General features: G+C 38.3%; 1 protein-coding gene across 2 annotated transcripts in view; it reads right to left on the bottom strand.

Annotated features, from left to right (window-relative positions):
* Window positions 1–13,403, bottom strand: part of gab3 (GRB2 associated binding protein 3) — a 127,256-nt gene that overhangs the window by 9,887 nt on the left and 103,966 nt on the right. For both annotated transcript variants that reach the window (XM_059976964.1, XM_059976965.1), the window contains exons 3-8: window positions 12,123–12,351; window positions 8,639–9,099; window positions 5,544–5,629; window positions 2,751–2,997; window positions 1,447–1,537; window positions 637–742 (exon numbers count right to left, since the gene is read on the bottom strand). In XM_059976964.1, coding sequence (XP_059832947.1) covers window positions 637–742; window positions 1,447–1,537; window positions 2,751–2,997; window positions 5,544–5,629; window positions 8,639–9,099; window positions 12,123–12,351 — 1,220 coding nt within the window. The remainder of the gene's footprint in view (window positions 1–636; window positions 743–1,446; window positions 1,538–2,750; window positions 2,998–5,543; window positions 5,630–8,638; window positions 9,100–12,122; window positions 12,352–13,403) is intronic.

Genomic DNA, 13,403 nt, shown 5'->3' with positions numbered 1-13,403 from the left:
ATACTGATTGCTCCTTTCTTTCTTTATTAACTTTGAATTGTAACATTATGTCCACATTTTTCTTACTTTCCTAAAATAAATATGAGTTATGTTTTTTTAAATCTAGTTCGTCTGTTTGTGATAACAAATAATATGGTTCCACTTCATTCTATTTCATGGCTAAATAAAAAAACAATAGATGTCCTCTCTTTCCTGGATTTTAGTTTTTATGCATGCGCATTCAGATACTTCACCGTGTCTTTTCAGTTAACTCATAATTGACAGCAATATGTATTTCTCATTTTTGAAAGCAATATATAAAATACATCTTCAGTAATGTAAGGGCTGGAAATCCATCCCTGATGCTTTTACAGGCATAATGTAAGAGCATCCAAATACAAATTTCAGAGCCACAGGCAAATGAGACGTGAATATCATCAAGGCAAAATTTGGCCATTTTTTGTGAGAACAGGAAGACCCCCTAAAGTTAAGTATGAGGACACTTGCATATTTTAATGAGTCTCATGTCCATGGAAGGGCCCTTCTCAGAAATTTGGCTGTGCAGAGCAGAAAAGGCATTGAATTGCAGTATTTACTCTGCATTTCCAATGATCTGATATTGGCCACAGTATTCCATACGCATTTAATTTGTTTTACCATTGCAGTGTAATTTTCTTCACTCTCCCCATCAAATGTGCTGTAGAAACTTCTGAATGAACAACTCTGGATTTCAGGTGTGATACAGTTAGCTGTACTCCATCTGCTATATTAGAAAAGAGAAAAAAAACAACTCAGGATTGTAATTACACAGCATAGCAAAGAATATTAAATAATGACACTTAGAAATCTATAGGACCAGGACACCCGGTACCTCCAGCTTGTTCTACCATTGTGGTTATTCTGTATCTCAACATCACTTCTCTTGCTGTGATCCATGTCCTTCCTTATAGAGAAGGAACTCCAACTCATTTTTTTTTTACATCTGAATAGAAACTTCCAGAAGTTTTAATTAGTTTGGGTAAATAATCTCTAAAATAGGTTGGCAAAAGACTAATCAGTAATTCATTTCAGCAGGATGTAATAATTGCCTTAGTATTGCTCTGGAAGGCAGCCAGAATGTATCTACAGCTACCTAAGGCAGATGTGCATGATCCAATAGAGTCAGATTAAACATTACTTTAGACCCCCACTACTTTAACAGGTATTGGCATTACCAGTTCTGTAAATGTGGTACATATATTAGAAAGCCCCAGGATTTATTTCTCATACATGCTGGGCTAGTTATTCTATTTGGATTTCTTCTGGAATGTTTAAAATGAAGGGATGGCTATCCAGTGGATGTCATCTAGAAGATACGTTTATCACAAAGACAGGTGAGCATGAGATCAATGGTAAAGTGCTTTTTTTTAGACTGAGTGGTTGAAGGCATTTATAAAATAAATGTGTTTTAAGAATGAATATACTTACAATGGCATACTCCGTGTCCTGTTGACACCAGGATAGTTCCAGTGTCCCCTGATTGTCGACAAGCTTGTCAGATCTAAAGGTGGTGGCTTGACTGCAAATTGAACCAGAATGAGTGAGCATAGATTAATTGATGTACAGAGCAGGTGTAAACTCTTCTTCTGTATTGGGAAAAGTCAAAGCAATTCGTTGTTTCATTTGCCTTTACATTATTAATATTTTAAGACATCAAATTTTCAACTGCTGGTTGGTGTGGAGGACATCAGTCTCCAAACCAGTGCATCATTTGTGGAATCTGCAGCCTGGATTCCCTGTTCAAGTTATAGCTTCCAGAACTTGTTTCCTATTTAACACCTTCATCCACAGTGAAGCTTTTTGGCATACCATGCGTTTACTGTAGCAGTGTTATGCACAAGAGCAAACAAAATGAAGCAGGAGAGGGTTATTTTGCCCATTGAGCCTGCTTTTCCTTGCCACCAGATCATGGAGGATCTTCTACCTCAACAATATTTTCATCTCCACTGATCATATCATTATCACATCCATAAGATCCCTGCTATATCCAAATCAGCATAACAAATTATGAGTAAATTATGTGCCAATTGAATGAAGGTTAAAGGTTGAGTATGGCTTGTATTTCGATATTGCTGACAAAAAGTAATAGGTATGGCCCAGTCCACAATGGTTAAAGCCCCCCTGACCATTGAACATACTACATGGAATGTTGTCACAGAAAAGCACCCAGGGCATGTTCTCTTCTCACTGCTGCCTCAAGACTCACACCACCCAACTCAGAAAAAGTTATTACCCCTCAACCATTAGGCTCGAGAAACAAAGGGAATAACTTCACTCAACTTCTCTTGTCAATCACTGAAGTGTTCCCACAACCTATGGATCCACATTCAATGGCTGTTAATCTCATGTTCTCAATATTTATTGCTTATTTATTTATTTTTATATTTGTACAGTTTGTTGTCATTTGCACACCAGTTGAAAGCCCAGTTGGTGCGGTCTTTCATTGATTCTATTATGGTTATTATTCTATTATGGATCTATTGTGTGTGCCTGCAAAAAATGAATCTCGGGGTTGTATATGGAGAAGAATATGCACTTTGACAATAAATTTACTTTGAACTTTGAACTTCAAGTGCATTTCTAGGTGTGGATTTCCCATACAGCCTTTCATTCTCAGTGCTTCCAATGTCAGAAGCAAGTCATGCAAAAAAGCTATATTCCCAGATATGTTCCCATAAAGTCTTACTCCATATATAGATAAATATACAATTGATATTTGAAATCACTCTTACTCTTTCTGCTTCTAGGCTTGAGGTTCCTGTTAACTGGAGGAGGTTCTATGTCTGTAGGAATTGTAGATAATGGCAAATTGTCTACGGTGACTGATTGGAAGACCAAATTACTACTAGCGGGACTCATAGGAATGTAACCATCTGATGTGCAATCAGCTGCAGGCATTATTGGAGAAGACCCTGGATTCATTGGAACATAGCTGTCATCAGTGCTGTCCATGGTACTGCAATGCTGCCCAGAGAGTTTCTGCATTAAGAGAAAGAAATAGTTATGTTTACATAAAACCCAATTTATTTGCTCTACTTTGAAATGTACACTTGATAAACTAAGTACAAATGAATTAAGAGGAACATTAGGCCAACCATATTGAAATTTGACCCAGATTTTGGTGGTAGAATAATAAGGAATTTTATGAGCATGTTATCAGTGTGTAAGGATTCCTGCAACTTTTGGAAAGAAAGGTGAGTGTCATGAACTGCAAGTTGATCTAAAATATGAGATAACTTGCCTTGTCAAAATTAAAGCTCACTGGTCTCCCATGAATTTCAAGAAATTGTTGCATTGGTATACTGATTGGTAAATTGGTTTATTATTGTCATATTTACCGAGGGATAGTGAAAAACTTGTGTTGCATATACCATTCATACAGATCAAATCGTTACAACAGGGAATTGAGATAGTACTGGGTAAGACAATAAAAGAGTGCAGAATAAATTATTGCAGTACAGATAGATAATAAGCAGTAAGATCATAATGAGGTAGATTGTGAGGTTAGAAGTCTATCTTATACTATGGAACCATTCAATATTAGAACAGTGGGATAGATGTCATCTTTGAGCATGGTGGTAAGTGCTTTCAGGGTTTTGTATCTTACGTCTATTGGGAAGGGGTAAAAGAGAGAATGCCTAGGGTGGATTGGACCTTTGATTATGCTGGCGGCCTTACCGAGGCAGTGAGGAGTAAAGACAGGGTCCACAGAGGGAGAGGACGTGCTGAGCTGTCTCCACATCTCTCTGCAGTTTCTTGCAGTCATGGGCAGAGTAGCTGCCATACCAAAGTGTGATGCATCCAAATGGGATGCTATGTCTGGTGCATCGATAAAAATTGGTGAAGTCAAAGGGGACATGCCAAATTTATTTAGCTTCCTGCAGAAGTAGAGATACTGCTGAGCAATTCATTGTTGACATACACTAAGCCTCACCAGATGGAGTTAGAGCAGAATCTAGCCACACAGGCATGGGTTTATAGGGAGTAGAGAGCTGGAGATACAACCTTGTGTGGCATTAGTGTTAAAAATAATCTTGCGAAGATGTTGCAGTCTACCGCTTACACTACAGATTGTGGCCTGTTGGTCAGGAAGTCAAGGAACAATTGTAAAGAGAAGCATTGTGTGCCAGGTTTAGGAGTTTACTGTTTGCTTAGAATAATAGAATTGAATAAAATCACTGTAGAAAGTGAGGATTTGAACAAGGAGCATTTTAAGTTTGGGATGAGTTTCTATGACGTTCCCAACTCTGCAACCCAGAGAAGGAGGTACATAAGTAAAACTTATTCTACGTTTACAAATTGTGACTTGATAATTTAAAATTAAAATGCTTCAAATATTTTTCAAATTTTTCCTTTCTGTCTTTGCTCACAGCTAGCTAAATCTTTTCTTTGTACCTAAACTGACTCCAGTTTTTTTTTTATTAAGTCCAATTGTGAACAATAGCCAGATCAGAAATGATGATCAAGTCAGCTAGTTCCCAAAGAGAACTTCGATTGACCAGTCAGATGGTTCACTGCTGTTCAGTGATAGAACATTAAAAAAAATCATAGATACAATTAGCTCATTTCCCAAATCTTAAATTTGATTGGTTTGTAAGATAGATTGTCAGTTCCATTGTTCTTGTGACAGCAGTGATTATGTTACTGGGCAATTAAGCAAACATCATTCCAGTGATTTAGAAAAGCGAATTCAAGCCTTACAAATGCAGAAAAAGAATTTATACTAGTCAAGTAAACAGACTTGAAAGAAAAAAGAGCTGTTAAATACTGGACTATGATTAAAAACTGTTATCTATTAGGAAATGAAATTAATTGTCCATTACTGGACCTGTTAAAGTGGTTAACTCTTCAATTGGCTAACACAGTGGTTTTCAAACCTTTTGTCAGGCAAGTCATTTCTACTAAATGTTTTGCCGTGCAGTCCAAATATAATAACTAGCTAATTATAAACCTAATTGTACATGCTATCAATGCATTGGCATAAATAAGAACCTGCATTCATACTGCATCTATTGAATTTACCGATGATTACAAGTAGTGATTGGTTTTGAAATCACAAGTACAACTGTCACTGAGAACAGCAGGTCTCCATGAGAACAGCAGCTGAAACATTATACAGCAACAAGATACTTTATGTCCCTCTGTGAAGGGCAAGCCATGGGTAAAATAAATTTTGGTGACCCAGTTTGCATATTACAATACCCAAACGCTGGCTATGACCCCACATTGAAAACCACTATTCTGAAATGATCCGGCAAACCATTTAGTTGTAACAATAATTGCAAAATAGCAAGTATGCTTCTAAAGTACCTTCATTTTATGGGCCACAACAGCTGAACATACTGGCTCGCTGCCATCTTTCAAAAAGCAAGTAAGGATAAATAGAAGCTGATTTTTTCTCTCTCTGCAGCCATGCTCATTTGGTGCTAATAACTTGAGTGGGCATGCATTTCCAGACTCCCTTGTTTCCCATATAACAGACATGGTGACACATCTGATATTTACACTTCACACATGGTACTCACTAGATTTCCGTTAAATGCTTCCTCTGCAATTGTTATGCAATTCCCTTGGTAATCAGTAAAAGGAAAGAGACTGCACTCTTCAGCATCTGAAACACAAAATTTGGTTAAACGATTGAAGTGCACATCATTATTTTGCAACTAACAACTTTAAAAACTAATTGTGAATTTGTGAACTCACTATTTCTTTTGTCTATTGTGAGTCTCACTTCAAACTTTGAACTTTTTATTCTTAAACCTTGACCGTACCATTGTAAACTGTTTAGCTGTAGCTAAAGATTTTGAGATCTGATAGTTTCTTTTTTGATGTACTTTGCCCAAATCTATTGGCTTGTGATAAAAATTATCTGTAAAGGAGTAACATAATAGACAGAGTCTTGCAGTAAGTGGTCAATAAATGGATACTTCCACTAACTTATTGCGGAGCTTTGCTCCCTAACTTCCTCTAAGTCCCAAGTCATTTCAGCTAGCATTCTCTACAGAGGATTCTTGGACTGCATAAACAGAATAAACAACAGTTTTATAATCTATTCATCAAAGGATTATCTATTTTCATATTTCCTTACAACATAGGGTCACTTAGCTAATCAGTCAATTGATTCTATGCTTACTCTAAGAGCAATCCCACCCCTCACTTTGTCCCTTTTATTTTGGGGAAACTTATTCCTTTATGCACAACCTGCTGATTCTCCTGCCACTCCAACACTAGGAATACTTCACAGAACCGAATTAAACTACCACCTAGCATGAAAAAGGAACTGGTGTTTTCCCAGCAAGTATAATGAACAAACTCTTCTTGGGCTTCCAGCCAGGTACAGGTATTGATTATAACTGCTGTTTCGATGACAAACTTTGCCATCTTCTTCAGGGAAGATGCATTCTTTCGCATCATCCCTTTAGAAGATGGCAGAGTTTGTCACCGAAACATCCGTTATAATTGATACTTGTACCTGTCTGGAAGGCTGAGATGAGTTTATTTATCACCTAGCATATCACCTACGTAAGAGGAAATGGAAGCACTCCGCAGAATGCATGTGGTCAGAGAAGGAATGCAGTATATGTGCAGCACAGGAGGTCAGAATTGTGTCCAGTTGACCTGAGCTATCAGGCGACAGCAGTAGCTGCGACTCCCCACAAACCAGAACGAGAAAATTATACAGATTATTTAGCAATAGCAAATCAAGTTCAGAAAGAGGGAAGGAAAATTTTAATTTCAGTGAAAGAGATGGTCAAAAGTTTTTAATATTACATTTTTTTTCAACAACAAAATTTGACACATGAAGGAGTGAGAACTCACATTGTAAGTTCATTTGACCTGCCAGAGAATTTGTTTGGCAAGATTTAAGGCCTCCAACGCCATTTAGAATTGACAAGTCTCAACATTCTCTGGTGAATTCAATATCTATCTGGCACTCGTGTAACACAAACCGACACTGTGCAATCTATTTACTTTCCAAATCTCCCAATGATGTGGAGTTGCAGTATAACTCTGGAGGAAGAAGGAAACCGAAAAGCAACCCTAGATATCCACATTTAACCCCATGAACAAGATAAGAAATTCCTCTCTGACGATTCTTTAGTAATGCTGAGTGGAACTGGTTTCTCTGTTGCTTCCATAGTGAATATGTCTGTATTAAATTATTTGCCTTATAACTTAGCTAAATTATTAACCTAATTAAAAGTAATTATTTTTAAAATAATCGATACATCAATTTCATTTGAAATATGTTAACATATTCCCATTATAGTAATTGTGCTATTTCATTCCATCCTTAGTGTTAAAACAAGAAGTTGATTAAGTTGAATTTCATAGTCTGGTAGGTATTACTGTGTTGTCTGTTAAGCATAAATTTAAACATAATTAGACATGGTTGTGATCCCCCCCTTCCACCTCAACTACTCATCTCTTCAATTAAATATACCACTAATAGTCATCCTGTCAGTTCAAGGGTGAACAACAACAATTTTGCTGAAGTCCCAGGGAGATATTTGGAATCTAAGCAAAGTGGTCATATATTTAAGACCAAGAACAAAGTATATTTCTTTACCAAAACATTTGGAAATTTTTCCCAAAGAGAACTGTTGAGGCTCAGGCACTCAATTTATTCCAGAAAGAGGTTGATAGATATTTGTATATTCAGGGGACGAAGGATAACATTTTAATGTAGCAAAGTGATACAGAGTCACAGATTCATACAGCAATGGAAACAGACCCATTGGCTCAACTCATTTACGCTGATCAAAATACCCTTCTAACCAAGTCCTATTTGTCCACATTTGACCCATATTCTTTTTATTGAATAGTGCTCCAGGCACAAGAAAGTGTTTACCTCTTCTCAATCTCTCAATCTCTTTCTTGAATAAGGCAAGGGAAGTTGGAAGTGATAAATGATTATGCAGAATGCCTTCTTCTTAACTGAATAACTACAGCAAGATTCTCATTTTAACACAGAGAAATATCTCAAGACCCTTTACAGAGACATCGAGAAAAAATGTGAACAATTTTTAAATTGATCATTGGCAATTGAGAATGGGAACAATGGATCAGGTGCAGTCAGTGGAGAGCAAGAAAAAGACAAAATTGTTTCACAAAGAGGGGGTATTTTAATGGGCATGTGTGAGAGAATAGATTATAGGGAAATAAGTGGGGAAGTGGATTTCCTCTAGAGCCAACATGATCTTCTACTGTTTGCCATCAGAATGCATTAAAAGACAACTTCAGTTGATGGACATCAGACAAGGAAAAGTTGCACATAAGTTTCCCGAGTAGCCAAAATGACATATGTCTGGATAAGGGTTTCAGCAGAGGGTGGGGCCAGGTGAGGCAACTTACTGGAGACAATCTTTGCAATGGAAGAAATATAACAGTCAGAAGATCATTTTAGGGTCAAGTAGTCTGCAGAACTTGGAAAAGATCAGGTTTGTTCTGAATGACTCAGCATTTGGAGCAGAAGCTGGTTTATTAGCAAGAGATTCTTTGGGTATGATATATAAAACAATGCCAGGCATTAAAAACTGTAGCATGCCTTTTTGGATTATCTCTGAATATTTGGGAATATTAACAGATTAATTAACTAAACATTATGCATGAATATTACCTCTCCAATATCTTGTTTTCTCCAGACTTGAAAGAGGGATTCTCTTGGGTACTGGAGCTGGGTTCACAGCATAGGCACCATCTCCATTCTCAACCACCTTGTGTGTCTTTTCACGGTCAGTAAGTTGGTTTGGCTTTGGTGGCCGTGGAGGTGGGGTGTTTGATAAAAGATGAATCCCTGTTACCCCAAAGGGTAATGTATTGTGGTTTTTGTCAAAGTTAAAGATATGTGAGAATGAATAAACGGACAATGGAGATGAAGAAGCAGATGAAGGTCCACTGTGATCTTGGTTGGGAAGGATGACCATCTGCGAATCCTGCAAGTTTTTGTACATTGGTACATTGCAACACAACTGTGTTGGGGTGCTGCTCTTGGGCTGTAGATTCTCTTGAACATCTTCTAATCCCGGCAACTCAAAGGAATGATCAAACGATTTATCACATGGAGAACAACTGTTGCTTCTGCAAAAAGAAAATTATCTGATTTAGAAAGTATATCGTGTGTTGTTATCAGGATTCTCAGAAATGGCCCTAAACATATCAGGTGCCCTAATTGTAAATGTAGAGGCTGTTATAATGGAGGCATTTCACAGATGCCAAGAGCTCATGAACAAAGGTGAGTCAGGAAGATGTTTTGCTCCACTTGGACTGCAATTAGGCCACATCTGGAGTATTTCATGCAGTTTTGGTCACACCATTATAGGAAGGATTTTGAAGCTTTGGAGAGTGTGTGGAAGAGCTTTACCAGAATGCTACCTGGATCAGAGGATGTGAGCTATAATAGAGGTGTAGAAGCTAATGACGTGCATAGATCAAGTAGACAAGCAGTATCTTTTCCAAGGGTAGAAACAACCAATACTAGAAAGCAGGCATTTAGGGTGAAGGGGGTAAATTCAAGGAGTAAATTCAGAGAGTGGTGGATGCCTGGAATGCACTGCCTGGTGTGGTGATAGAGACAAATACTTTAGGGACTTTTAAGAGATGTTTAGATGGACACATCATTGTGAGGAAAATGCAAGGATATGGACATTGTGTAGGCAGGACGGCATAGTTTTGTTGCCCATTTGATTATAATTTAAATGGTTTGGCACAACACTGCGATTTGAAGGGCCTGTTCCAGTGCTATATTGTTCTATATCCTACGTTCTATATTCTGTGTTCTATGAGATGGGAGATCTGTAATCAATCTGGGAGAGAAAGATTCACCAGAACAGAGGTAAACGTTCTCCTTCAAGTGAAAAATGCACCACGTGAACTTTCTTGCACAGTCAGCTCAATTTTGTTCAGAAATCCTAATGCAGAACTTCAACCCACAGCCATAAGAAAAGCTGATCAGAGTACCATGTAGCTATTGGAAACAAGATATTTCTGACCATATTGTACAGTATCATTTCAGGCAATGTTTCTTCAAATCAGAAGGCTTTACCAAATTATTTTATGGAACATTTATTGGTAAAAATGAACAAATACTGGTCAATGCGCCTGTTCCGTTTTGTTCACTTTTGTGCGTGGAGGAGGTATTTGGGGGTTGATGATCATGCTGTCATTTTTTTCTTTCTTGGTTCTGTGGCTATCCGAAGAGGGAGAATTTCAGAGTTGTTTATTTTGATTAAAAAATGAGCCATTGAATCTTTTTTGAACCTTTATCATAAAAACAGAGAAATATGATCCAAAATCCTTTTCACAATCAATGATTCACATGGATCCAAAAAACAAATTGGAATTATCATTGCAATTAGTATGGTCACTTGTGCAACCTTTGACACTGCGGTTGCTTCGTACCTAATATTGCATCTAAACAATTTTCTCTTACTTTCTTTTGAAGCAGATAGCACTAAGTAATATTCTACATATGCTGAGCCTTCAGTTTCATGCCTTTAATCATCATGTATGAGCGAGAGGAGTGATGAGAGGGGTGAGAGGGAAGAGAAGGGGAGAAGCAGAGAGTGGGGAGAGGGGTGGAGGGGGAGGAGAAGGGGAATGGAGGGGTAAGGGAGAAGATGGAAGGGAGAAGGGGGAGAGAGAGGACAGGGGACAGGGGAGATGAGAGATAGAGAGGAGTGAGGAGAGTGGGAGAGATTCACCTGCATTAGATGGCATTAGGACTGATTTGATTTGATTAACCTGGTGTTGTATAAGAAAGTGAGTTATATTAAAAAAAAACCCTATTACATGAGCCAGAAGTCAGCTTCACTTCAATAAGTTTCCATTTTCTTTTTTACACAAGATGGCAGGGGGTAGGGAGTTGGGAAATTCATTGGACAATGATCAAAGGCAGGAAACTTTTAGTTTTTTTTTCAGACCAAGCCCATTAAAGCCAATTACTGTGCTGGAGAGAGCTGTCGCAGTGCTCTGATCAGCCAACTCAGTGAAGGTACAGTGAAGCTTCCTGCCAGACTTCAGTAAGGCCCCTTCCTGGGTCCTATTACCCTACTTCATCGTTTTGTGTGTCAGCTGCAAGGAGGCACAGCAATGAAGAAATGAGAGCCTATGCCTCTCGGAGAAGAGCAGTTTCTTTATTCCCCTCTTCATTGACCTTTGCACATATTCTTCCTAAAAGCCAATGGCTGGCACCTGTAGAAATGGAAGTATATTGGAAAGGTTCTCTACCTGGTCACTGTGCTTTGGCAATTTCATTTTACACTTTATTCTGCATTGGTTTGCATTACTCGACCTCAATGCACTGTGTAATGATTTGGTCTGTATAAACAGTACGCAAGACAAGCTTTTCACTGTACCTCGTTATGTGTGACAATCAAGCGATAATCAAACACTCAGTATTGACACCCTATAGTTGAGATTTCACTATAAAAAACTCTCAGCACCAATGAAAACTCTGTCCCTCAATAACTTGGTAAGATCGCAAATGACTTGTGGCCTTTATGGGTATATGAACCCTTTACAAGCTGATTCGGAGCAGGTTCTGTTCAGAGCGAAATGGAGCTGACTGACTTATGCCTCTTCTGCAGAAAAGGCAACACTGCCCTGAGCTCAGGGAAGCAAAAGTCAGCCCAGGTTCTCATTTACAATTGCGAGCAATGAAGCTCTATTGGACAATACCTTGCCAAGAAAAGGAGTAGTCAGAGTTCTGAAATCCCCAACAGAGAAACTTCATGCAATTATTCACAATTTGGATTTGAGTAATATAGACTAGTTAAGAAATCAGAAATGACAAAGCCTGAAGAACTACATCAGTAGTGTAACAGCAGAGGACAGAAAATTAGAAGAAATAGTCGACTGCTGGTATTCATTGGTATTCTGGCAGCAATTATATCAGCTTAAATGATAAAATGCCTGCATAGCATTCTATGAATTAAATAAAGTGAGACAGTATAGAATGTATAGGAAATGAGTAACCATCTAAAGAAACCATCTAAAGAAAAAAAATAGTGGTTAAAGTGGCTAGGTTTCCTTATAATGAACTCATTGGTGACCAGTGGCCTTCTATACAACGTTTATTTGTGAAGTCTTTCCAAATCTTTTACCTGGCAGTATCTATTGATTTGGTCTCGCATTGGGATAAAATAAGATAATCCAGAGGCATGGAAGCAGACAGTGTAGAGTCCGATTCACTTCTCCGAGAGCCAGCTTCAGTACCAGAATCTTGAGATGAAGGAAACTGGTCTCTACTCGCCGATTGCTGTGTATGAGTTGAAACAGCAGGAGATGGTTGGAGTGATGAGGAGGTAGTTGGAGAAGAACTGCCAAGGGAATCTGAAAGAAAATTATTTATTATTCTGCTGCACACTGAACATTCTTATTTACATAGCTGGTGGGAAGATTATCACCATCCTTCTCAACCTCCCCAACCCACAAGTCACAAACCCGACCTGGACATATTACAGTGGAGTAAAGGGAATTACAGAGGCATGAGAGAGGACCTGGCAAATGTTGATTGAAAGGGAACACTAGCAGGGATGACAGCAGAGCAACAATGGCTGGAGTTTCTAGGAGCAACTTGAATGGCACGGGATAGGTACATCACAAAAAGGAAGAAGTTTCCTAAAGGAAGGATGACACAACCATGGCTGACAAGAGAAGTCAAAACCAATATAAAAGCAAAAGGGAGGGCATATAACAGAGCAAAAGGTTTGAGGGAAGTTAGAGGGTTGGGAAGCTTTTAATAACCAACAGAAGGCAACTAGAACACTAGAAGGAGTGAAAAGATGAAATATGAAAGTAAACTAGACAATAATATAAAAGAGGATACCAAACATTTTTTCAGATATATATATATATATAGAATAAAAGAGAGGTGACATTAGGTGTTGGACCGCTGGAAAATTATGCTGGATAGTTAGTAATGGTGGGGGGGGGGGGGTGAGGCGAAACACGGAAATGGCAGATGAACTAAATGAGTATTTGGCATCAGCCTTCACTGTGGACTACACCCAAGGATTCTGAAAGAGATATTTCAGGAGATTGTGAAGGTATTAGTAATAATCTTTCAAGAATCACTAAATTCTGGAATGGTTCCAGAGTACTGGAAAATTGCAAATGTCATTCCTCTCGTTACAAAGGGTAGGAGGCAGAAGGAAAGCAATTATAGGCCAGTTAGCCTGACCTATGTGGTTGGGAAGATGTTGGAGTCAGTTTTTAAGGATGAGTTTTTGGGGTATTTGGAGGCACATCATAAAATAGGCCAAAGTCAGCATGGTTTCCTTAAAGGAAAATCCTGTCTGACAAATCTGTTGGAATTCTTTGAAGAATTCTTTGAAGATAGGCAAAGGAGAATCAGTGGATGTTGTGTACTCACATTTCCAAAC

Source organism: Hypanus sabinus, chromosome 8, assembly GCF_030144855.1.
Source record: "Hypanus sabinus isolate sHypSab1 chromosome 8, sHypSab1.hap1, whole genome shotgun sequence".
In the NCBI taxonomy this organism is placed as follows: Eukaryota; Metazoa; Chordata; class Chondrichthyes; order Myliobatiformes; family Dasyatidae; genus Hypanus; species Hypanus sabinus.
This window is presented reverse-complemented; position numbering and strand designations above follow the sequence as displayed.